Genomic DNA, 27,045 nt, shown 5'->3' on the forward strand with positions numbered 1-27,045 from the left:
TTCAATCTATCTAAGTTGTAAAAAATAGAAAATGTACCTCTATGAAATAGTAGTCGAGCGTTGATGTCTGTTCACCCCCACCATCTTGATCCGAACCATCTTAGACGAAGCTTGATGTCTCTTGATCCGCACCATCTTGATCCAAACCATCTTAGACGAAGGTTGATGTCTGCTGATCCGTTGTCTCTTTATCCGAACAATCTCGACACACATAGAAAATAACCAAATGAAAAATGGATTAGAGGTGAACAAATTATTAATCACGAGACATAAACAAACAGAAGAGACAGATCATATGAAGCTACCAAATCAAAATAACTTAGAAAGACAGACAATCTAAGACATGCAACAATTGAGAGATTGAGACATAAAAGTTCATAGCTTTAACCTTTTGATTCGCCGAGGTAACGCGTGGAGAGAGAGATAGAGAATTGCCACCGTCGAGGAGAGCCGTCGGGGAGAGCCGTCGAGACACCGAGAGAGACGCCTCGATTCTTCCCCGAGGAGAGATGCAGAATCAGACTCCGAGAGGTGGAGGAGAGCAAGAGAGACGCGGAGATGTCGATCTAAACGAGATCCTCCAACACAGACGCCGAACCCATCGTTGTGACTTCGAGAAAGACCAGTGGATTCAACGAGGAGAGATTGAGCGACGCCGAGTCGTCGATTGAATCGAGATAATCGATGACTCCTCCGACAAAGACGGCGAACCGATCGTTGAGACTTCGTGATTCTCCGGCGGTTTCGACGAGGGGAGCTAGAGAGACGCGATTCGTGTGTGAGAGGGAGAGACTCGCCGTGTTCTTTTCTCGAAACAGAGAGAGAGTTATTTTGTCGAAAGAGAGAGAGATAGAACCATCACACAACACGTGTCCCACAAGACCCGGTTCTTTTAATCCCTGATTAAGACTCACTTCTTCTCATTTAACCCATTTTTCTTTTAATTTAAATCCTAATTAAACTAAGACCCCCTAATAAGCCACTCCGTTAATCATGGTCTTAGTACGCTTTCCATATAGTTTTATTGAAAATTTAAAGATACTTTTTATATAATTAAAGTTAGTCGCTAGCTTCGATACTCTATTTTTTTCTTTTTAATATGCCAAATCATATTCTTTCTCGTCCATCTAATTTATTTAACACTCACTTCATTTTTAACCTCTACAATGGTTCGTTTTAAGAAATTCAACACCTTACACCCACTATTTTTAATTCATATATTTATCTTTTATAATATAATAACTATATATTAATAGTTTGATTGTAATTAAGTTAAAAACTGAACGGAAAATTAGAAGAATTTCGGGTGTTAAAAATATTATTATTTAGATCCATTTAACAAAAAAAATTTAAAACACTAAAGTAGTTGATTATAAAGAAAAATAAAGTTTTAATCTGTATCCAAATGAACTGAAAATTGTCTCTATTTATAGATTATAAAAAATCATGAATTTTGATATAATTTTTATTTTAAAATTTTTTTTTATTATACGATAAATGAGTTCGACTTATTAAGAGAGAATAAAAAAAAAAATCTGCACAACCAATGAAAACACAACATGACTGATTAACATTTCTACCTGACCAATTTTTGGCACGTGGCTGTATTAGCCCACATAATTGTTTTTTCAACATGTTGAAATTTTACAGCCATGTTGAATGCACCTAGATAAGTTACAACATTTCAACAATTTCATTGTAAGGTATTTAACAGTTGAAATTAAGATTCGACACCCCCATATGGGTGGCCTAAGTAAATCTGGAAAATATAAGTAAATCTGTCGATAAGCTAATGTTTTAAATTAAAGTAAATACCAGTTGTACCAGTGTTTTTTTGGTAAAAAACGTAGCAGTGTTTTACCCAGTTTGTAGGATTTCTTGTAATATATTTACATCGGAATTGCTAGTTTAATTTTGATTAGGGACATAGTTTCTCTAGGTATATACTCTTTATGCAAAGACTAGGGCCTGGCCGAGACAGATTATTTGATACATTATTAAATGGCGCTGAATTTTCAACCTCTATTGACATGGAAAGATTGATAAGATGTGTGAGGATACAAATTTGTTCGAAAATTATTTGAGCACCGCCAAGTCTCCAACCTTGAAGATCTCAATGTGAGTCTCTTAGTAACAAAATATTAATTTTTGAATTTAGTTTAGTAATGGAGTTTAGTTATGTATTTAATTTTAAATTTTAAAAGAGCAATGGGGCATTGATTGATAAACACGCGGGTTTACAACCTCTAGTAAAACCAACATTAACCTCAGTCTCTTAACTCGGATTCTTAGACCATGTTTAACGGCGCCTCTCGCGTGGGCTCTAAAGCCCAAACCCATTAAAAAAGAATAAAAAATGAAAAGGGGTAAGAGGCGGGTGTCGTGAAACCCTACGGTAGAGGCGCCTCTTCGATTCATCGACTTCGTTTCTCTCTCTCTCTCTCTTCCCACCCAAAATCTCTTCTTCTCAGACGAAATTCACCAGAAATCAAGTTCTACAGAGAGAGATCTTCTTCTTCTTCGCCTCTGTGGCCGTGTTTGCGCAGCCGGCGAAGCAAAGCTACCATCAGACCACATCGCTGGAGGTATTTTCTTCTTCCATCGTCTTCTGTTCTTCATCTATCCTCTTCTTCCTCTATCCTCTTCCTATATTGTCATCAAACCGTCGGATTGAAACCCTAATAAAAACCAATTTGATGATTTTTTTTGTTTCAGGTGAGCCAAATCGCTGAGAAAAAAAACAGAGGTTAGAGCTTTTCTGTTTTGGTGTATCTCCGAGTTGAAGAAGAGAAGGTAATTTGTGGTCTTTTCATAGACATGCATGTGTGCTGAGTTGGTTATAGATTCATGGTATAACACAATCATGATGTTTGGTACGTTTTTCAGGTTCTCAAGTGTGTTATCGTAAATCATAGAGGGAGCCACAACATGATTCATCATACAGAAGAAGATTCAGGTAAGCTTTTGGTCTATTTGAATTCATAGAGGTTGAATGAGGAACATGGTTAAAAGGATGTTTTTTGTGTATATTTTGAGGTTGCGGCGAGTGTTCTACTGGATCACAGACGGAGCGGCAGGAAGATTCATTGAACTCCAAAACATCTGGTAAGATTTTTGGCCTTTTTTAAAAGATTAAGATGTTTGATGCTTGCGACAGGTAGATAGAGATAGGAATAGACATGATTAATTTGTAGCCATTGAATTGCTTGATTGCTTCTTATAGTTTGTTTGGTTGCTTGCTTGTGAAGCAAAACTTGTGAAACAAAAATGTTAGTATGGGTGTTGCTTGATCGCTTCATTCTTATTATTATCTATAATCGTTTCTGTACTATCCACTTGTGACATAGGAATAAACATGAATTGCTTGATCGGTTCTTATGGTGTTGTTTGTTTCTGTTTTGGTCATCAATTCAAAATTGAAAGGTCCTCATTTTTTATGTCTGTCATTTATGTCTACGTTCTTTGTTAGATAGAAACATTAAAAATCATGGAATTAAAAGACTTAACTAAAACATTTCTACAACACACAACTACTTCCTAAACCAATTAAAAGCAACCGTAAAACTTCATCTACTTTCCTCTATTAAAGCTTCAGTGTTATCTTTGTTCTCATCTACTTCATCTCCTTCATCTTTGTTTTCTACTTCTTCTCGGTTATGGATTCTCATCAAAGCCAATCCTTTAGCTTTGTACACTTACTAAACAGTCAACTTCCTAACATCGAATCCCCAACTCAGTTAATGAGTTTTTCACCAACTCCAGCCCTTGGAGGTTCTGGTTCCCGTGCACAAGGTGGTGAGGACCGAAAGCAAAGGGACAAGTGGTCAACAGCTGAAGACCTGGTCCTCATCAGTGCATGGTTGAACACCTCCAAGGATCCATTAGTTGGGAATGAGCAAAGAGCAGGAACCTTTTGGAAGAGGATTGCCGCTTATTATAATGCAAGTCCGAAGGTGGTTGGGTTGCCTAAGAGAGAGCAAACCCACTGTAAGCAAAGGTGGGGGAAGATAAATGAAGGTGTCTGCAAGTTTGTGGGGTCATATGACGCTGCAACAAAACAAAGGACCAGTGGCCAGAGTGAAGATGATGTTTTGAAAGCAGCCCATGAAATATTCTTCAACGATTACAAGGTGAAGTTCTCGTTGGAGCATGGGTGGAGGGAGCTTAGGATTGATCAGAAATGGTGTGGGACTTATGGAAGTACTCAACAAAGCTCTGGTTCAAAAAGAAAGAGGGTGGGGGGGAGAACAATCTTTTCAGGCATCAGCATCTATGCCCAGTGTGAATGGAGAAGATGAAGCAATGGCTAGGCCTACGGGAGTTAAGGCAGCAAAGGCGCAGGCTAAAAGGCCAGTGGGAGAAGAAGCGAAGAAGGTGCAACAGTTTCAGCAAATGTGGGAGATCAGGGAGAGGGACTTAGCTTTTAAGGATAAGCTTACAAACAAAAAGCTCCTAGAGAGTTTGCTTACAAGAAGAGAGCCACTTACTGATTTAGAAGTGGCGCTTAAGAACAAGCTGATAAGTGAAATGCTATCAATGTAATCTTGCTTTGAATATTAATATAACTAGTCTTTCTTATCAATGTTGTCTTGCTTGATGTGTAATATAACTTGTTTTAGTCTTTCTGATCAATGTAATATTAATAGTCTCTCTTTGTGATCAATGTTATCAACTCTAATGCGTTTCTGTTTTCATATTTTGCTTTTCAGAGGAACAAGTCAGACATATCCACAAATGGCTTCAAGAAAACCGATTGTTTGTGGCCTCTCAGCAAGAGGAATCATGCCACCTCTCCAACCAGAAGTTACCGATGAGGATGTTGCGGATAACACACCAACTGAAGTAGAAGTGGTGGAGATATCAGATGAAGAAGAAGACGATATGGTGGAGTTATCATGCGAAGAATACATGAGGAATATGGGCTATTTGATTAGGGTGGAGGAATCAGAAGGTGACATTGAACCTGAGTTCAGAAGGATGTTGCAATGCGTGAAGAAGAGAAGAAGCTGAGACAGGGTATCAAGGTAGAAGAAGGACAATCCTCTAAGAAGAAGAGAAGAAGCTGAGAGTCACAGGTTTGTGTGTTGTCATCAAACTGTTGTCCGTTTGTGTAGTCATGAGACTACTTTTGTATTGGAGTCTGTCATGAGTCACGAGACTCTTGTTTGTGTCTGTCATGTTGTGTCTGAATAGAGTCACGAGACTCATGTTTATTTGTGTCTGGTTGTGTAGTCATGACACTACTCTTGTCTGTTTCTGTATTCACGAGACTTGGTTGTATTGTTAGTACTCTTTTTATAAATTAAGGTGAAGCTCTCATTCTACAACACACAACGCTTCTTCTCTGCTTCTCTCATTAGAGAAACTCAACGCTTTTCATCACACCACAACGCTTCTTCATCAGACCACAACGCTTCTCCTCTTATTCTAAAACACAATGCTTCTCTCATTCTAAAACACAAAGCTTCTTCTTCTCTTCTTTTACTCGATATGGGATCTTCTTCTCAAAATCCTTTTGAGGGATTGGATAGTCAATATGTTGAAGAAACATTTGATCAATATTTTGATCAATATGTTGAAGAAACCTTTGATCAACATTTTGATCAATATGTTGAAGAAACATTTGACCAGTCCTTCGAGAATTTTACCATTAATCAAGAAAAAGAAAAGAAAAAAAGAAAAAAACGAGTTTACATCGAAAGAAATCGTGAAGAAGGCGATCAACGTTTATGGAATGACTATTTCAGTGAAACTCCAACATATCCTCATAATCTATTCCGACGACGTTTTATGATGAACAAGTCTTTGTTCGTGCATATTGTTGATCGACTCTCCAATGAAGTTGAATTCTTTCGACAAAAGAAAGATTGTCGGGGAAGGCTTAGTCTCTCTCCTCTTCAGAAGTGTACGGCAGCGATTCGTTGCTTGGCATATGGTACTGCGGCTGATACGGTTGACGAATACCTCCGACTCGGTTCAACTACAACTCGGTCATGTTTGGAAAATTTTGTGGATGGAATAATATATTTATTCAGCGAGGAGTACCTAAGAAGACCTACACCGGCTGATCTTCAACGTCTACTTGATATTGATGAATATCGTGGATTTTCCGGGATGATAGGAAACATCGATTGTATGCATTTGGAGGAGAAGAATTGTCCCACCGCTTGGAAATGTCAATATTCTCGTGGTTCGGGAAAACCCACAATCGTTTTAGAGGCGGTTGCATCTTATGATCTATGGATATGGCATGCATTTTTTGGACCTCCAGGTACCTTAAATGATATCAATGTTCTTGATCGCTCACCTGTTTTTGATGAAGCCAAATGGAAGAGAGTATCATTTGGCTTACTATCTCACCAATGGTATTTATCCGAAATAGACAACTTTTATCCAATCTATTCCAATACAACAAGGGCCGAAAGCAGTTTTATTTGTTCAACGTCAAAAAGTTGTCCGAAAGGATGTCGAGCGTACTTTTGGAGTCTTGCAAGCTCGATTTGCCATTGTTAAAAATCCAGCATTTTTTTGGATAAAGTCAAAATTGGAAAGATTATGAGAGCATGTATCATACTCCATAATATGATAGTAGAAGATGAACGAGATGGATACACTCAATTTGATGTTTCGGAGTTCCAACAAGGAGAAGACAACGGAAGTTCATATGTCGATCTCACGTATTCTACATATATCCCTACAAATATCGCCAATATGATGGGTGTTCGAACTAGAATTCGTGATAGACAAATTCATCAACATCTGAAAGTTGATTTGGTTGAACATATATGGCGTAAATTTGGACGTAATGAAGACAACAACTGAGCTCGGATGTATTTCTTTTATATTATTCTCGTTTATTTTACTAATCTTTGTTTTATTGTTTTTTTTAATTAATGTTTAAAATGTTTTCTTTTAATATGTTTAATTTAAAAAATATATTAAATCTTTATAAAATTTTAGTTTAATAAAAAATATTCCTTAAGAACCCAACATTAAGAACTTTACCATTGGAACCAATAAATTCAGTGTCTCTTAACTACAACCTCTTAACTATCATTAATTATTAAAAAATTGTTAAGACCCGTATAACAACTCTAAGGTTCGGTTAAAAGACGGTTTTTATCTTTTATTAGATTTTAAATAAGAAAAGCTAAGAACCGTCTCTTAAATAGGAAATACAAGAACCGTCTCTTAGCCGAAAAATGTAAAACAAAAAAAAACAAAAAAAAACAAAAAAATATTAAATCATGAGTTAAGAATCCGGCTAAAAGACCGGTTTAATCGTGCCCTACAGTTTTCATATGTTCTTATTTAAAGTCGAGGAAAGATCAACCTTACAGTTTTCATATGTTCTTATTTAAAGTCGAGGAAAGATCAACCTTACTTTGTCATCCACCGTACTGCTTGTAAGTTATATGTTGTAACTAACTATCCTATTGAAAAAGTATAGTTAGAATTCGAGACCTCTCTCTACCTTATCCTCTCCCACATCTATCTAACCTAAGGCGACCTTTCAAAGCAAGTTGAGCTCCGACAGCCTCATCTTCTGTTTTCGTCTCCTTCTCTTTTCGACCTGCTCCAGGTATGTCTCTTTTTCTTGGAGGGCTCGTCCGTGGTTCAGCTCCGCTCAAGAGGTAGCTTATCTACCAGTAATGTCTGTCTGGAGCAGCGACGGGGGCAGAGAGAGTTCATTTTTAATAATATAGATATGAATCTTTCGAATATAATATCCATTTAATTTTACAACCCATCAACAATCAGTTTATACGAGTTCTTCCTACACTATATGTATTCTATGTCACACAATCTCTAATACTACAGTCGGTTAAATTTTTCTTTTTTGAGAATTTGGTTATATTATTAATAACATATCATTCCATTACAGTCCTATTGCATCTAATATACATTCCATATCCAATAGAAAAGTCATTTATATATGTGAGATTTTTTGGAAATATACAATATAAAATTATTTTCCAAATCTATGTTTGAGTTAATTAATCAATCACAGTGTCTTACTATTCAAAAAATTGAATAGAGTGAATTCCTCTTCTTTCAATATCCAACAAATAATCTATGTTTTCCGAGAAAAAGAATATTAAGATTTTCGATTGTTCAAACAATTTGAAATTTCACAATAGCAGAAATATTCATCTTTGTAGGCTGTCTTATATGTTACTAGTGGTTGGTCTGCCCTACGAGCGGGTGAATTTACATTGAAACTATTTTTTATTAAAATGTATTTTTATTTTATTAATCAAACAATATTTTAATTTCATTAATCGAAAAAAAAAATTTTATTTCTAAAATCAAATTGTAAATTTTATTAAATTTTGTTGGTCTGAGTTGAAAGGACTACTAACATTTGTTTTGTTAGAAAACACAAAAATTATGAAATTAAACAGTTAAGAAAATCTAAATAATAAATAATAAATATTTTTTATTTATAAGAGTATAATTTTAATATTATTACAATAATTAATTTAATTACGATAATAAATTAATCCATTTCCAAGCTAAATCAATTAAAAATATAATATAATGTGATAAAATCATAAAGAAATATATTTTAAAGTAATATATAAATAGTTTCAATAATGTCACAAATAATAATTAATATATATATATATATATATATATATATATATATATTAATTATTTAACAATAAATGATGTTTTGTAATATATATATTTGTTTCCATTTATATTAGATTTTCATTAATAATGATTATTCTTCTTGATTTGGTGTACTATAATATTAAAACTATATACAGATGTTCATTTGTTGTTTGGATTTTTTCGTTTATGCCACTTTGTGTTATAATGTTGTTCTTTTAGCTGAGGATGTCTATTTGAGGTTTGTAATGGTTGAGAACTGTTTGTTTTAGATTTGTCGGTTGAGGGTTAGAATAAGTGTGCAATCTGGTCATCTAGATAATGTGCTGTTGATTAGTTGGTGTATAGTTTGTGTTTCATGTATTTACATTTGAAACGTGTGCGTGTCGTGTGGCTGAAGTAAGTGTGGTCCGTATAGTTTAGATGTAAGCTGCTCAACTAAGTGACTTTTTTTACTTTTTTTTTTTAGACTTATTTTACTTGTGGTGAAGTTATTTGTATATTTCTTGTGTTATATCATATATAGTCTGGATACATCGAGTATTTGGGGTGGTTCATTTGTAACCTAGTTTTTGCCTCATGGTGTAATCGATTGTGTGTTGTGTACGTTGGTTGTGTCAACCATAGTTAGTGTGAGTGAATCTGGTATTAGAGAAGCCGGGAAGGAGAGTAGTGGTAGAAGGGGTAGGCGTGTAGGCTACGTTTTCCTTTTTAAGGGTATTAGCGTTTGTTGTTTCCGTATGTTTTGTGAGCTTATGTAGCAAGTGTGATAAGTGTTGGATGGATGTGGAAACTCAATAATAGTGTTATTAGGCCGTGTTTAATTGTTTTACTTTAACTATTTTTCTTTTTGATAATTCTTAAAATAAAACATAAAGAACATTATATTTTTAAGTTAGAGAAGTGAAAAATATCATCATGTTTTATTAAATCCAAATTTTAATCATATAAACAAAATACTATAGAAGATAAATATAGTTATCTATTTTTATATAAAATCAAATAAACTAAATATAAACTAAAAATCAACATAAGCTCACCTGATCCAACAGATTTTCAATGTTTTCTTTAACAAAATATAAGTTATATAGAAATATTATGGGTGCACAGGCCCCCATATACAATAGCCTGGCTTCGCCCCTGGTTGCTACTCAGTTGCAGTTGTAACAGTTTCTGCATTCACTGGCTAGTGTGAACGTTAAGAGTCATTGTGAGCCGGTTGTGTGGACTGTGGGCTGTTTGTAAGTCACTGATCGAAACCGTTTGTCTGTTGATGTTCTTCCTCAGCAGTGACTATATTGTTCAGCTACTATGCGTATTTTAACAGGTGACATAAAGCAGTTTAAATACTCTAATATTATCCCCCCAAAGGTCAAGCATCAGAACCATTTTAATTGGCCGGGAACCAGCTGCATCTTACATTAGTAAACGTAAAGCTATACTAAATAGATGGTGGTACCAACAGCTTATGACTCTTGAGCATCTCAGAGGTGGAAGAGATGGAAGGTGAGTTAGGACGAAAATTGCGATGATGAAGTCAAGGTTCTTATTACTTCTTTAAGGGGCATAGATGTAGGTTGATTTTTAATGTTGTTCGTTATAAATCACATGTTGCATTGCTGCTATTAAATTTCGTTCTTTCCTATTCAGATTCCACACTGTTTTTCGTGCTTAACAGGTGGTCTCCAAAATTATGCAACATTATATAACATTTAAAAAATTACTTGTTAAGTAAAATACAAATTAGTTGTTTTCTTCTGCTAATATGCCGACTTGAAGCTGAGAAAACAGCTCTGAACAACTAAGGGCAATGATGCAGATAATCATAAAAGCAGAATCAACTCGTGAACTCGTCCAAATGCTGATATATCCTAAAGTCCTATAAAATTCGCTAAACCAACACAACCCAAAATATGGTTCAGAAAATTGTTCAACGTGTACTTATTCATGAAACTCAAAACATAAAAAAGCTCAAATGCAAAATAACAGTGAGAATGATAAAACTTTTTCACGCCTGGTGTAGACCACCTAGTCTTTGTGGTCTTCTTAGACCTGCCGCCTTCCTCTTCAGCTAATGCATCTCATAGCAAAAGTAAACACTATTCTAGTTCATACAAAACTCTGACAGTAGTGGTCTCATATTGTTTCTCAGGTACAAACCTCAACCGCAGTCCTAGCTACTTCAGCAGGAGAGAGTTTTGTCTCCTGGACTCTTTTGCCAGGCTTCAATTCTTCTAGAGGATGATAGTTTTGTGAGGCAAATTGATAAATGAAAGGTTGATTCAAAAGAAGGAATCTTGCACCTGGAACTGAGTAGAGGACAGCCAAATACAAACGTTTCCATCAAGAATTACTCCAAAAGCAAAACAATGGTTAAATAATCAAGGAGGTGATGAGATTTGTCATTGCATAAACAGAGAATCGAATGCATAGGTTTCAATGTGCCACATTCACTAAAGATGGCTCACAACGCATAACTTTTTATTTGTGAATCTAGTTTCCTGTTTTGAAAATGTGAAAAGATTAAGGTCGTACCTTTGAATCAATAAGAACCATATCAACGCCCATCAGTTAGCCCCTTTTCTTCACATTCCAGGCTTCCCAAAATCGAATGGTTTGTCTACCACTTTTTCTACACAGCTTGCATCCTTCAAATCTGCCAAAATGGATTCGACAAGTTGCCATAATGAAAAGGTTAGTTTCGAAAATAACAAAAACTCTGTAATCGGAAAGGGAAAACTATTAAGCTTACGCTTTCAAGAGGTACATATTTATACTGAATAGTCAAGCGAAGTCAGTACGTAGATTGAAAGCTCCATTGAAGGACACTTTTATTGCTTGACATTATTGCTAAGCGTAACGTTGGCTGTGAAGACGAAGTCAGTAAGCAAGACGTTACAGAGAGAGGAGATGAAGTCGGAGACGATGGAAAGAGGACGGCGTAGATCGGCAATCTAGAAGACGCACACGTAACCCTAAACGCAAGACGGGCCACATATACGAAAGCATGGCCCAAGGCCAGAAAAGTGATTTGGAGATGTAGCAAAACGGCGGCGTTTCGAAACACAAAACAAAAAATATAAAAACCTAGAAGCGAGATTTCAAAACAAAAGGAAAAGGAGAGAGCATGGAAGTACGACGTGGTTTTATGAGGAGCCTTTTTCTTTTACTTTATTAATATAGATAGATATATTAGGATCGGTCTGCCATACGGACGGGATATACTTTGCATGCTAGATCTTGATTATTATTTTTTAATGATTTGTGGTTTGTGTTTTGGTTTCATTTGCAAGAGATTTGTATGATAATGCTTTTTGTCTTTTAGAAAGTTTTAGGTGATAAAAGATTATATGTCATAAGATATATTATGCTCGTTAGCAATAGTTTTAAATGTTCTTTATATATTTTGTTCTACAATTTTATTTTCTTAAAATGCTTGATTCTGTTTAATGTGTAAATTTTTTTATATGATTATTTTATCTATTTATTTTGTAATTTTTACTATTAATTTTTTTTTGTTGTAAAAAGATTTAGTTTTAGTCTTGTTGCAGTTAACTAAATTTTTTAATGATTTGAATGAGAGTATCTTCAGTTTTTATTATGGTGGTGTATGTGTTTTTATCATTTTTTTTCTTTTAAATCATATAAGTTCACTTTTTATTGATCTTTAATTCATATTATGATCTCCATTTTAGTTGTTTGTGATTGTCGTGTGATGATGTGTGAACTATATTATTGTAGATTTTTATTGGATGGGTTTTATGTTAGAATTTGTGGTGTTTAATAATGTTTTTTGTTATTAAGAATGGGTGTGTTTATACTAAGTGTTTGTGTATAAAATATTATATTAAGAGTTTGATTTTCATGATATTTATTATATAGTTTTCTAAATAAAGTAAATTCTCTTACACTGTGTATTTAAAAACAACTTGTCTATACTATGTATTATATTGTTAGAAAGAAGGTCAGGTTTTAACTGATATGATTCACACTGTTTTTTTTTTTTGACTGAATGTCCTAATAAAAAGGATGCATGACGTATATGTACAACTCTGTGCAGCCCAATAATTCCTTTAAGGTGTGTTATTATCATAGCCTATGTATATGACACTTATTTTGTTAATAAGTATTATAACCTAATAGAATAACAGAAACCATGAGGGATGAATTTCAAAAATCTGTTAATGTTATATTCACCATAAACCCTATGATTACAGGAGCCATGATACGGCTATGCTTGCAAAAAAGTGCGTTGTTGGAGCTCGGACAAATTCTATTTGATATATGCTAGGCGTCTTATTAGCTGAAGGATGGTTGCATTATTCAGTTGTATTTCCCTGATATTATAATCTTAAATGGCTGAAGTTGGTAGTTCATGTCCAAGCTCTAAAGGATGAGCTTGATTTGCAATAATCTCTATTTTCGTTTCTTATGTGAAGATAATACATTGGTCTTTCCTAATGATTTGAAATATAACACATGCTTTAAAAACTATTTTATTATAAAACTCAATATTTGGAAATGGTATAATAAAGTAGTTTGTTATTGTTTGACTAACTGTAACACATGCTTCCAGTTATTGTTTTACTAACTGTAACCACTTTTTTGTGTGACAGCTATAATTAGAAAAAAAAGTGAGTTCTCAGAATAAACTCTTAGTTTCTGCAAATAAAATTCATTGGAAGAGAAAGTAAAAGCCTTTTTGCTTTCTTATCAACTTGGAACTGGAACCAAATCGCATAAGAGCTGGTTTGAGGGTCTGACTAAGAGCAATAGGGAGGAGTTGGTCTCCCGGCTGGTTCGTAGCAAATGTTTTCCACCAAAATACTTCAGAAACTCTTGAACTACAATAATTTTCCACACTATTTATCTCCAAAATAAGCCTACTCAAATCTACATCCGCAAAGTCTAGTATTTAAAGACATAAATTTTGGTAGTTAAGAAACAAATACCCGCCATAGTTAGTTTACTCGGTTGTAGCGAGTTCTTATCAATATGTGCCAATGCTAATATCCTCAAAATTCTAATCGAAGCTTTCATAGTATTTACCCACCAGATATGAGTCGTTTGAGTGGTAAAGATACTAATTAAATATGGTAGAGAAAATGGGTGAAGAAGCCTACCGAGACAGAGAAACAGACCATCAAAGAAGCATTATTGTTATAGTTTTTGAAGCATCAGATTAATTCATTAGAGCTTCGAGAAGCATCGTCTGCGAGGGAAAAATATGACCTTACATAGTTACATTTTATAATTAACTTAGATGTATTTTTTTATGGGCTTCAGACTTGTAAACTAAATCCTATATCTGCAATAAATCATAAATGGAACACAAACATAAGGAAAAGAATTTGTTACCTAGCTGGTTTATTCAAAGATAGTCGCACATTTGGTTTGTTTTTGCGTAATCACTACTCTTGATAATGCAAAATATAATTGACCAGGTGTGAATACAAATAGATGGTAGCAGATTTCCTTCTTTTTATGCATATTTTTCAACGTCACCTAAAATGCTTTTGTTCCTATACAACTTTTAATCTATCTATTATTGATTTAGCCAGTCACTCATCATGTACTTTATATTTTTCGTAAACATTCATCAACATATCCATGTTATGTGTTTGTGTAATTCGTCTTCTCTACTACCTCTTTTTCAACAAATCAAAAGAGCACATAGAAACACATTTGTAACTAAAATAATGAAAAAACAAATAACTTGTGTTTGACAAAAGAAAGAAGCTATACTCTCGTATCTGTGAAACTTATGAAATCCAGTAAGATAGAATCTCATCTTCCATTTTACAGCTTTCATTTAAAATACCAAATGTTCCTAACATCAGTGTATGAATTATTCCTACAAAAGAAACAAATATTTTAATCTGCGATCTTTTTATTGGAGGGACTAAAAGACTAACACAATTCTGAAATTTGAATAAGCATATCTCACCATCACATGTACTGAGGTTACAAACAGGGCTACGAAGAGTAGTCTATCTGGAAATAAGAAAAGCCATCTTACATCTTTTCTTGAAGAGGAAAAGATCCAGAATTAAAGAAATTTTTTAACTTACTTGTTTTCCAACTACCACTTTTTGCACTTCAAAAATGGACCACTGATATGCAGAAAAGGCATACCCATTAAAGTGACCATAGATGTAGCTTTTACTATGAGGTTCAAAGAATTTCTGTTACCTTGTATAGTTGAAGTGGCAAGTTAGCTACGGAATCTTGTGATCTTAAAATACAATGATAACAGAATAATTTGACCGCTTGCAGCACTAAGCTCTTCTAATTATCTACATACATAAAATCATGTTGGCTTTTAGATTTGTTTTTTGGATCAACGGCTAATGGAAATATAAAAATAGTAAACAGAAGCACACGTTGTCTGATGAAATGTGAAGCTCAAGTTGAGCGTAAAACTTAAGCAGTTGTTTTTGTTGGCCTGAATTGCTGAAGGAAAAATAAAGATTATTAGCAAAGTTTGATCTGAAAATCGAGTAAGTCATCAAGAAAAGACACTGATGTACCTTACCAGGTAGTCCAGCTAAAGAGGTAATGTCAAGGAAAGCAAACACGATGGTAGCAATAAGAGAAGGTAAAGAGGTGAAGCCACCCGAACACTGTTTTTGCTGTAAATCAAAGGTTGAATCTGATGGTTGTTGCCTTAATATCTGGTGTCGACGTCGCCAATACTTGTCGGTTTTCTCCTCTTCCGACGGAATGCAATGTCTCTCCCAGCATTAATTGTTACTAATGTACCATCGGTATTTTTCATTAAAAAAATACCAACAAAATCTTCTGTTGGAAATCGCTCAAAAAGATGATTGATTCACTCAAACTTCTAAAATCCCCGAAGTAAATTAACCTCATATTGAGACATGACGTCTAGCGTATTGCTTCTGGATCTGGGAAGTCATCAATTTTTCTGTGCTCAGTAAGCAGTAGCTGAATGGCGGAGAAGAAAGAGTGGGTTGAACCTTAGAAATCACATACGAAAAGACCCAATCGAGCATTAGCCATTTTTTTTCAGAAAATAAGGAGATTGCTTTGGTTATAATAGATTGATAGGATGCTACAGATTGTAGGGATGCTAACCATTTTTATAGTCGAACCACCACTGCCTTTGAAGAGCTAAAGTAGCATTGAAGAGAGATCCTGTAGATTGATTTAAAGAGAGAATTTAATAGCAATGATTTCGTAACCGATTGATTACTTGATCAGTAGGAAGAAGATGAATAGTTTGCTGGAAACTCTAGATTTGCTCCTGTTGATTGATGGATCAGGAGGAAGAAGGATCAGTTTCCATGGAAACACAAAAAGCTCCTACGGTTGAGAAGGAGAACAATGGAAGACATAATTAAAGCTTGTGGTCGATGGGCCACAGATGAAGCGCACCACCAAGCCCAACACCAAGTCCAAAACAATATGAAAACACTCTAATGAAACGCAGCACAGAGGACACCTGTTGCTCACAGGAGAGCTCAATTTATGATGTGGCGTCCTTGTTGGCATAGGTGGGAGAGAAACAAAACCTATTATATATATAAAGATATATATACTAGTATGTTTCCCTGTGCTCTACGCACGAGAATTCTTATTGTTTTTTTAAGTAAAAATGTTATTTGTTCTTTACCCTTCAAAACTTTTTTTCAAGTTTAACTTAATGGTGTTGTGGCCCCAAAATTAATATTTATTTACATAACAGAACTAATATTAGTATATTTATTAGTAAAATATATATTTCATAATTTATAGAATATATTTGGTTGACCAAAATATGAGTAGTATACTAATACTTTTACAGATGTAAATATATTTAAATAAATAAATAAATATTTTATTTTACCTTAATTTTGATTTACTAAATTCATGATGGCCTCAAGCATTTCCAGTCATGCTTATAAATGTAAGCCCATGATATATACATATATATATATATATTCATATATATATTATATATATTCAACGTAAGCTCATGATACCGTTCCAAATTTAGTCATTTAGGGTTGTACAAATTGTTTAATAATTTGTTGAGCATAAAATGTTTTCAACATTAATTCAAATTTAAAGAGAAAAAATTATTAGTTAAAGTTATGTTATACTCCCTTGAATGGTTAAAAAGTTGTATCTTACCTAGTTAACAAAACTGAGCATCACATGAATCGAGAGTCTGAGTATACTCTTCAACCGTCGTTGAGAACATAACTTGTTTTTCACTATTTACGCATAGTATATTTTTGTAAGTTTGAAGTCTATTCTTTAAGCCAAAAAAAAAAGTTTGAAGTCTCTTCTTCTCTTCAAATATATTTTTTGTTCAACCTCTTTTAATTTTTCTGTGATGGCCATACCTTTTCATCTCGTTCTTCTTCGGTTTCAATCTGGAGGAGCTGAATTGGTGTTCCCAACTTCTTGACCATGATTTCAGTCATGAGCAGCTTTGGTTCGAGGAAGACGCTCGTCCCGTGAAGATGTTGTAACAGTGATTCCTATGCAAAGAAAATAAAAACTAAAAGGAATTCAAAACTGCACAACTGAAAAATAATTAAATGTTTATAATTAAACTTTATCACTTATTCATTTGCTAAACGATCATAATATGAAGCCGCTTGCACCACCAACCAATGTCTGGGAATTTTTGAAAGCCATCTATAAGTCCCTTAGTCTTTTCCAAAATCATCTATATGTCCCTTAGTCTTTTCCAAAATCATTTTGCACACAAAATCGATCTTACTTCAACTTCTAAAAGTTTACAACCACCATAGATCGAAGATTTGTCTTTTGTAAGAGAAAATAAGACTTGAGATAAGAAAAAAAAAGAAGAAGATTTACACCCAAAGAAAAAAAGAGATGTGATGTTATCGATACTAAAATCAGTTTGTAGAAGAGACAAAATCATCAATTACTATGTGCAAGAACTTTAACTGTTTAAATAATTTTATAAATGTATCTGTTGTAGAAGTGATTCTAACGTTCATTTATTTGAGATGATGTAGGAAGAGGTGGAGATCATGGATGTTACGGTCGAGGCGGTTAAAACAATTTTTCTCTTTCTTTTTTTCATTTTGCAGGGAAGAAATAAACTGTTTTGCTTTAGTTATTTTTATTTTTTAATAATTTTTAAACATGCCATATGTCAAAATATTATTGGTATAGTGACTTGCGCTTTAGTATATAAACTAGTGTTTGGGTCTGTACTACATACAGGCAAAAAAAAATTTGAATTCGTTATAGCCATAATATAGCTAAAATTTTATAACACCTTCTAGCCATAATAAGCTAAAGTCTCTATGTTTACAATATAACTTTAATCTTGTCCATACAACACCATCGATATGCCATATTCACCTTTCTTATGGCAGGCTGAGCTAGTCATTGTTTCTCCCTATATCCAAAACAAATCAAGCCATATTCACCTTTCTTATGGCAAGATAAGCTAGTCATTATTTCGCCCTATATCCATAACAAACAAAAAAATCACAAAAGAAAACATTTCTTCAGAAAAAAAACTTTAAAACTTTCCATTTAACTTAGAGAAAAGTGGCAAAATATTTGCTTTAGTATTTTCATAATCTTAGTTTAAAATTTATATGTGCAACCGCTGCCTCGATCTAGCTTCCTCCTCCTATAAATAATCTGCGAAAAAAAAAACTTCAAGTTGAACAATAGAAAAAAATGAATAAGAGAGTATTACTTTGAGAAGCAGAGAAAAATAGGTTTGAAAAAAAATTTATAACTATAAAGCAATATCAATTACACTCAAAACTCAAAAATGATAAAAAAGATGAAACGATTGAGAAAGAGAGAGCAAATAAATCTCAAAGAAATGATAAAAAGAAACAAAACGATTGAGTAAAAGAGAGCAAATAAAGAAGAAATATTTATCTAAAAATTATATTGAAGAGACAGTTTGAATTTGTGCCATAAAAGTAAAAATCGTGGAGTTCTTTGTGGTAAGAGGCAGTTATTTTTTTTTACAATTGATTAACTTTGTAATTGGCTCAGACTTTTAACCATTATGTCAACAGTTAATTAATTTTGTTTTTTTTAAAACATTTTCCACGTGTCAGTATTTGATTCTTCAAGCGACTTGCGCTTTATTATATAAAGGATGATAGATTATTATTAGATGGATATATAGATAGGTTACGTCTCCTAAATATGCTAAAGAATATATTCAACCAAATAATTTTTATCGATCTACATTTATGTTTTTCTTCATGAATTCAAATATTTTAACAATAAAATCAAGATTTCATGCCTAATACCATAATCAGTTATAGAAATTTCTTCAGCATTTATTTTAATTTTTTTTTAACTAAACATTTATGGAGAGTTTTGTTCCCATAATTTTAAGTTTCTTTATGATTTTGTAAATATCCAAACTTTTTCTACAAGTTATTTTTCTTATAATAAAGCCATCAACTCCTTATTCTATAATTACAATAAAATCCATATCTACCCAGGTCTTAATATCGAGATCATTATGTCAAAAAGAAATCCCGAAATCATGATGGCACCTACCATGATTTTTTTTTCCAACTTTTTGTCAAAAATATTTTTAATTTTTCTGATATAATTGTAAACAATTAAACAAAAAACTGTTTAATGTATTTTCAATAAAAAATTAGTTTCGGAATTTTGAAAAAAATATTAAATTAGGTCTAAGCGGATCTAAAAAGGCCAATATAATTATCGTGGTCTAAATAGACAACCTTATTAGATCTTAAAATTTAATAGTTCTTTGCGGTTGAAATTTTAAATGGGACATGTTTAAACATAGAGGATTTACTTATTTTAGCATATCTAACCAAAAATATCAACTAGGATTAAGCAGATCTAAAAAAGATTAATATAATTATCGTGGTCTAAATAGACAACCTTATTAGATCTTAAAATTTTATAGTTCTTAGCGGTTCAAGATTTAAATGGAACATGTTTAAACAGAGCGAATTTACTTATTTTAGCATCTCTAACCAAGCATTTGATACGTTTATATTGCATTTTCATAACATAAGTCATCTCGCGCTTTTAAAGCGCATGTCAAAATCTAGTTTATTCTATTATAACTGAAGTATAAAACAATACTTACCTATTTTTAAGTGATTTCTTACATTTTTATTGATTTTTTAACTAATTTTAACCACTTCATTTATTGGATTTTCAAAATAATTCGACATCATTTATTACAAAAATACAAAACAGAACTTATCTATTCTAAATGTTTTATCACAGCTTTTACATTCTTTTTCACTTTTTCTAACTATTTCATTAGTTGCACTTATGATAATGATCCAACATCATTTATTTGTTGTTACCCATAATAAGTTCACAAATTTGAATCAAATTGCTTTATTCGTGACAAGAACTCAACCCGGTTAGCAAATAATTTTTATTTTGTTTACGTAATCATTAAACGAGGGCACCCATATATCCGCTCAGGTACGGATCAAGTTTTTTGAGTATCTCTTTTTTTAGTTTTAAATTAAACTCTGTCTAAATATTGTAAATTTTTGAACCTAAAAATATATCCAAATAACTTGTATGGTTATTAATATCATTAAACAATTTATAAAAAAGACTAAAAATTAACATCTGGTCAAGATGTACGTAGTTTAATTGTTACATAGTTAGTTCATTAGCTTCAACCAATAACATGAATGCGTAAATGTAAGGCTATGAGATACCAAATACAGCAAAAAGCAAGACAAAATAATGTTTCTATATCAAAAGATACACATAATTGTGATATCGTGGCACAAGGAATGATAACTTTTGGTTATCGTGAGCTTGTAGTCAAATACTCAAATAGGTATCAAACATTTAATATAAGGGAATCTCAACTATACAAACGTTAAAAAAAAAAAAAAACCTTTTTCGTCTTTCCCCCGAGGTACTATGGCACACACCTGTATGTTGCAAAAAACCTCCGACGAATAACCACCACACACACATACGTGTTTTAACTCGCACTCCAAAAAGCTTCACTTTCGCAATAGGAAAACAAAATTTCATATCATATTGTGAGCCCTACTTCCACTTCCTCCGTCCTATGACGCCGCTCCAATGGTGGTCAAACAATGCTCAACAGAATCATTTTTCATCACATGTCTATTAGAAAACTTGTCGACGATTCTCTTTGTTGGTCTCGCTACAAGATTCTCCCAAGCCTCGTCTGCTTCTTCTTCATTATGTTTCAAGAACACTTCCGTGGCGTCCACATGGTGCATACACGACTTCCACTTCTTGCTCAGGCGTTGAATCTTTTGTAACTGTCGACAAGCTAATATCTCTGTGTTCTGTTTGATCTTTTTAACCGCTACGTCAAGCATCTTTCTTTGTGTGGCACGGTCCACTAGAGATTCGTACCGTAAGTACTCGTGGAGCTCGGGGACTCCGATAGCTCGTCGTATCCCGACAGAATAATCCGCTTTGGGATCATATACTTGTCTTACTTCATCTAGTAATCCTGCTTCCATCATACGATCGACACGTTTTGAGACGAAAGAGTTAAGAACTGGTAAGGAAACGTCGACCCAAATGAAACAACATTCGTAGTTGTTTAACAATGGTCCAGACGAATGGTTCGCAAGTGCTTCGATGTATGAGTTTGATCCACCGGCTACTATAGGAAGCTTGTTGTTAGCTGAGAGTGTTGAGATCTCTTGTGACGCAAGGAGAGCGAAGTCGGTGGCCGTTAGGTTTCCATCTTCCGAGTCAAATACCCCGAGCAAGTGGTGAGGCACGCCTCGACATTCTTGAGGTGTCACTTTATTTGTAAGGACGTCGAGGCCCTTGTAAACTTGGATCTTGTCGGAGTTTATGATATCTGTTTGAAACCGTGTTGCTAGGTCGATGGCGAGACGAGACTTGCCGGATCCAGTGGCTCCCATTACGAAGACGACTTTTTCGTGAGGATGGAGGAAAGAGTTGACGTTGACAATGGATGGTTTGTTTTTGAAGCTCAAGATTGGTTGTACCTGCTTCGGTGCTGAGATTGAGAATTTCATGATGAATTGACTTTTTGCTGGGCGAAAAAAATATATTTTTTGTTGGTTTGTCCTTTTGTAAGACCGCCTCAACTTAAAATCTAGAATTCCTAAAATTTATGATTCGAAAGATCAGAGCCTTGAGAGAATGTGTGAGAGAAAATTGTGAAGTGTAGAAAATGATTTACATGTTTTTAAGTTTTGAGGTACAAGGAGACTTATATATACCCTTACGACCTTTTAAAAATAGATTTAAAGGCCCTATCTATAAAAAAATCGGCCTAATAATTTTTATTTTTTTATAGAAATCTGATGGTAATTTCACAAAAACTAAACAAAAATACCAGAAGGCCAAACAAAACATCGATTATTTCGTGTATAGAAACTATTTACCATAAAATAAATGCATTTTAAGTATAAGATTAAAAATAACATCAGTATATTTAGAAATCTTAAAAAATAAAGATAGATTTCACTGTAAATAAAAATAAACTATAAATAAATTATTTTTATTTATATACAATTTATGTAAATTAATCATTAATTGATATTAAAAACATATTATTACATAAATTCTTATCTTATTATCTCATAGAGATTGTGTCATATTTTACGGTGGCCTAGCTAACTCACGACCTAAGAAATTTATTAATTTATCATTTATATTCATTTAAAGTGTATTCATTTATTGAGTTTCTACTATATTTACAAAATATAGGTTTGGATATATTCCATTAATCCCATTCTCATGTAAGTTAGTGCTAGTATCTAATATTTTTAAAATGAAATTTATATTTTCAAATGTAATAATTTTTTTAATCATATCAAGAACTTATAAAATATCAAAACATGGTTACATAATCATTACAGAAAATACTAATTATTCTTGTACACAAATCATTACACATTAACTTGAATAAGAAAATAATTAATGTACATTTTGTTTCTTTTTTTCGTCCGGTCTAGTCTTGAACATTTTGCATATGTTCCCTCTATGAATGCGGTTTGTGTTCTATTCAGATCCAATACACAGACCACACATAGAACTAGAAGTAAGATTGAAATATATATTGATATATCCATTAGTACACATATTCAGGCGAATGTATGTCACCATGTTTCTTTCTCTTCTCTTTTTTTTTTCTTTCTGGGGACTGGGGGCATATATAAACTTAAATGAGAGATATTAGAGAAAAAAATTAAATTTGTTTTTGTTATTATTATAAACACACAAGAAAGACGGTGTTATTTATCCTCCGCCATAATTTGGAGGCTTACGTCATATCGGACGCAAAGCTGTTTCCAAGCTACAGTGGGACACCACAGAAATTCAACCAATCATTCTTTAACTATAGTATAGTCCCCCACATATCCTATTATCAATTATACACACGAGCGGGGAAATTAAATAACACTGTCCACCTCACTTTTGTGGCCTGTATGTACAAGGTTGGTCTTTTTTTTTTTTTTTACGACGAACGGGATTCTATTACTCAAACTTTTGAGGTGGTCTAAATAATAAGACCAGAATAGAACAACCAATAAAATAACTCTTTTTGGAAAGACCTCATAGTCCTAGCTAAAGAGTCAGAAATATGATTTTGAGCTCGTCGAATATGAGTAATCTTGAAATTCGGAAAATATACATGCAAGATCTTTATTCTCTCCTATTCAGTTGCAAAGCTTTGGCTAAACATGGGGTTCCTTAATCATGGCAATCAGACCCATACAATCCGTTCCAAAGCTCTGGCATGTCGAATGTTGAAGCATGTTCTCCATCATCCATCGCAGTGCTTCTACTTCTGAATGCAATGCAAACTCTCATCGAATGTAATTTCGTATCCCCATAAATTGAACCTTTCTAAAACTGTCCATCCAAACACATCCACACCCACTAAACTGTGATGTGGATGTCCATGACTAGGGGTGGCCATTCGGGTTCGGGTCGGATATTTCAGATTTTCGGGTATTTCTGTATAGAGGTGTAGAACCCATTCGAGCATTTCTGTACTTCGGGTCTGATTCGGGTATTTTTAGTTCGGATTTTGTTATTTCGGATCAAGTTCGGATATTTAGATCTTGAATGAAAAAAAAATTAAAATTAAAATTTCATTTTTCAAGTTTCTTGTATTGAAAAATATAACTTTCACTTAACTGATTTTTTATTTTTAACAGATTGAATGATTAATAAATTTGGACATAACATTTTAAAACTAAAAAGACACTAATTTGGTTATTGTTTTTAAATTTCAGATGTAATTTTTGTTAATTCGTGAAACAAAAAACTTGACATGCATTTTAAGTGAGTATAAATTATTTCCTCCATAATTATATGTATATTAAATGAATTTAAAGTATGTGTAGTATCAATATAAATATTTTAAATAAAATGAGAGATATAAACTAGAAATATAATGTTAGTAATACGTATATTCGGTTATCTTCAGATATCCATTCGGGTTTGGATATTACCTGTTCGGATTGGGATATCCAATCTCCTAATTTAATACCTGTTCGGGTATTTAGCTACTTCGGTTCGGATTTCGGTTCGGTTTTTTTGGATCGGGTTCAGATACGGGTTCGGGTATCAGGTAAAATGCCCACCCTATACCCATCTAACATGAAAATATTACCCAAGCTTAAGACTTGTGGTTCCTCAATACTGTGATCTTGTAGAACTGTTGGAACCATCTCATTTACATTGAACCAGGCTTGACACTCACTCTCTGCATAGTGAACTAACTCTAATGGATCCTTTTCTATCCCCCTAAAGAATTTGTCATTTTGGGCCTTCCAAATATACCAGATGATACAAGGATAAGGATCCCCGTCTAAATTAAATCTAGCTTGACAATGATGTTCTCTCTCTAGAAGAGATAATTCATATTAGCGTAAATACTCGGTAGCCGAAAGATATCTGGAATTGTTGGTGTCGCTGATAGGGACCAAGCTTGTAAAGCTGGTGGGCACTCGAATATGGCATGAGTGACAAATTATTCTAGTTCTCTACACTGTGGATAGTATTTATCGCATTTCATATTACGCCGTATTAAATTTCTCGTTACTGCCACATGACTTGTTATCAATTGCCGTATAAGATGACATATTTTCTGAGGCGCTTTTATCATCCAAGCAAAGGCTTGGAGCTTAGTTATACTTGGCTCCAACACCTCGTTTTCTTCCTCAGCTTTTAACAAGTTTCAAGCTACCCAATATTCAGATTTAACCGTGTATTGGCCATTCGTAATGTATTTTCAGCAGAATGTATCACGGCGATGAGTTGAGCTTATGGCCAAACTCCTTATGAAAGATATATCAGCATGGCTAACATAATCCTCTAGTAATCCAACATTCCATTCCTTTGATTCCTGATTAATAAGGTCGTTGACTCTCATGAACGGGTGCAAAACTGGGGCTGAAGGGTGATCCGGCCTAGTTGGTGTTGTAGGGATCCAAGGATCCTCCCACACCTTGACCTCATATCCAGAATGTATCTTATTTCTGATTCCCAATAGCAGAAGCTTTCGTGCCACTGTAATACTGCTCCACACATAGGATGGGCTTCTTACAGAGCTTACTCGTAAAGGCGAACTCAATCTGTAGTATATTCTCCTCAAAACTCGAGCCACTAACGAATCAGGATATTGAACTAGCCTCCATAATTGTTTTGCTAGTAAAGCCAAGTTGAACTCATGGATCATATAGAAACAAATTCCTCCCTCCTTCCTTGGTAAGCAGAGCTTCTCCCATTTTTCTCTATGAATTCCTCTCTTTGGGGGATTTGAGCTCGATCAAAATTGTGCAATGTCACTTACGAGGTCCTAACATATCCCCAGCGGAAAACATTATTTCCTCCTTTTGAAAGACATCTATCTGTCCATTCATTCACTCTGCATTAATTTGTCCTTGAGAAATGAGAAGAGTTTGCATTTGGATCCACTAATATCTTTCGGAATTCCTAAGTATGTCCCTATTCCTCCTTCATTCTTGATTCCAAGTGTGTCTGACATTTGCGTTGATCCTCTTGCCAAAGAGTAGAGGGGATTTGTCAAAGTTAATACATTGGCCTGATGCTTGTCCATATTTCTTGACTACTTTCATCACTTCTTCACATTCACAGAGCTCTTCCTTACAGAAGAAAAGGCTATCATCAGCAAAGAGAAAGTGAGATACCGAGGGACACGCTGTGTAACACGCATCCCCGTTATCTTCGCTTAGTTCTCTGCATGATTAAAAAAGCTAATGAGCGCTTCCGTGCATAGAATAAAGATGAAAGGAGACAAAGGATCTCCTTGACGTAGACCTCTTTCCGAAACAATATTTCCTCTTGGTTGCCCAGGTAATCCAAATTTCTGAACAATACCATCTTTCGCATAATTGCTTCAATGGACGACCATTCCATCCTGTCATACGCTTTACTCATATATGTCTTAATGGCCATCTTTTTATTGCGTCTGCTTGGTTTAGTTCTCAGAGCATGAAACATTTCTTGGACAATCATAATATTGTATGAAATCTATCTTCTAGCAACAAAGGCTGACTGAATTTCTGAAATTCTGTCTAGTAGAACTTTCTTTAATCTCTAGCCTAAGACCTTAAAGATTATCTTGTAGCTAACATTGCACAAGCTAATGGGCCGGAACTGAGACATCTCATTAGGTTTATTTGTCTTTGGGATGAGACATATATTTGTATCATTCAGCCCACCGGCAATCGTCCATTCAAAAAGAAATTGATTAACCATGTGAGTTAAATTTTCCTTTACAATATCCCATAATCTTTATATATAAAGTAGACTTCTTCCCTTCTTCCGACAAGTGGCAGGGGGGTTTGCTGCCACGTGTCCTCTTCCATTTCCTTTGAAAATTCACTATTTTGTTAATCAAAAAATTATCTATGTAACTTAAATAAAAAATCATATATTTATGATAAATTAATAAATAAAAAAAGACAAAAAGACAGACATTTCTATTAGTTTGAATATGATTTAATTTGATAGGTAGTGTTGAACTGAGAATTTTTGTTATTTAATCATTCTCGCACTAACCATCATCATATGAAGTTTGATAATCTATTTTTATCACTAAAATTAAAGATAAATAAATATCTTTATATATAAAGTAAACTTCTTCCCTTCTTCCGACAAGTGGCAGGGGGTTTGCTGCCACGTGTCCTCTTTCATTTCCTTTGAAAATTCACTACTTTGTTAATCAAAAAATTATCCATTTAACTTAAATAAAAAATCATATATTTATGATAAATTAATAAATAAAAAAAGACAAAAAGACAGACATTTCTATTAGTTTGAATATGATTTAATTTGATAGGTAGTGTTGAACTGAGAATTTTTGTTATTTAATCATTCTCGCACTAACCATCATCATATGAAGTTTGATAATCTATTTTTATCACTAAAATTAAAGATAAATAAAGTAATACA

General features: G+C 33.7%; 1 protein-coding gene and 2 long non-coding RNA genes across 3 annotated transcripts; 1 reads left to right on the plus strand and 2 right to left on the minus strand.

Moving 5' to 3' along the window:
* Positions 1-7,361: 7,361 nt before the first annotated feature.
* On the plus strand, positions 7,362-10,261 carry LOC106323844. Its single transcript, XR_001266683.1, has 2 exons — positions 7,362-7,582; positions 9,727-10,261. It is a non-coding gene; the product is annotated as an uncharacterized LOC106323844 (long non-coding RNA).
* A 267-nt stretch (positions 10,262-10,528) lies between these two features.
* Positions 10,529-11,633, minus strand: LOC106323837. Its single transcript, XR_001266682.1, has 3 exons — positions 11,369-11,633; positions 11,152-11,272; positions 10,529-10,925 (listed from the first exon to the last, which is right to left on the minus strand). It is a non-coding gene; the product is annotated as an uncharacterized LOC106323837 (long non-coding RNA).
* An 8,751-nt stretch (positions 11,634-20,384) lies between these two features.
* LOC106298696 (adenylate isopentenyltransferase 7, mitochondrial-like) lies at positions 20,385-21,780 on the minus strand. Its single transcript, XM_013734840.1, has one exon. It carries the CDS (start codon positions 21,624-21,626, stop codon positions 20,667-20,669), a length of 960 nt encoding a protein of 319 aa, XP_013590294.1. The 5' UTR covers positions 21,627-21,780; the 3' UTR covers positions 20,385-20,666.
* Between the last annotated feature and the right edge of the window lie 5,265 nt (positions 21,781-27,045).

The sequence above is a fragment of the Brassica oleracea genome, chromosome C1 (assembly GCF_000695525.1).
Source record: "Brassica oleracea var. oleracea cultivar TO1000 chromosome C1, BOL, whole genome shotgun sequence".
NCBI lineage: Eukaryota > Viridiplantae > Streptophyta > Magnoliopsida > Brassicales > Brassicaceae > Brassica > Brassica oleracea.

Coding starts and splice junctions, on each gene's coding strand:
- LOC106298696 (XM_013734840.1), bottom strand. CDS start 21,626: ATGAAATTCTCAATCTCAGCACCGAAGCAGGTACAACCAATCTTGAGC.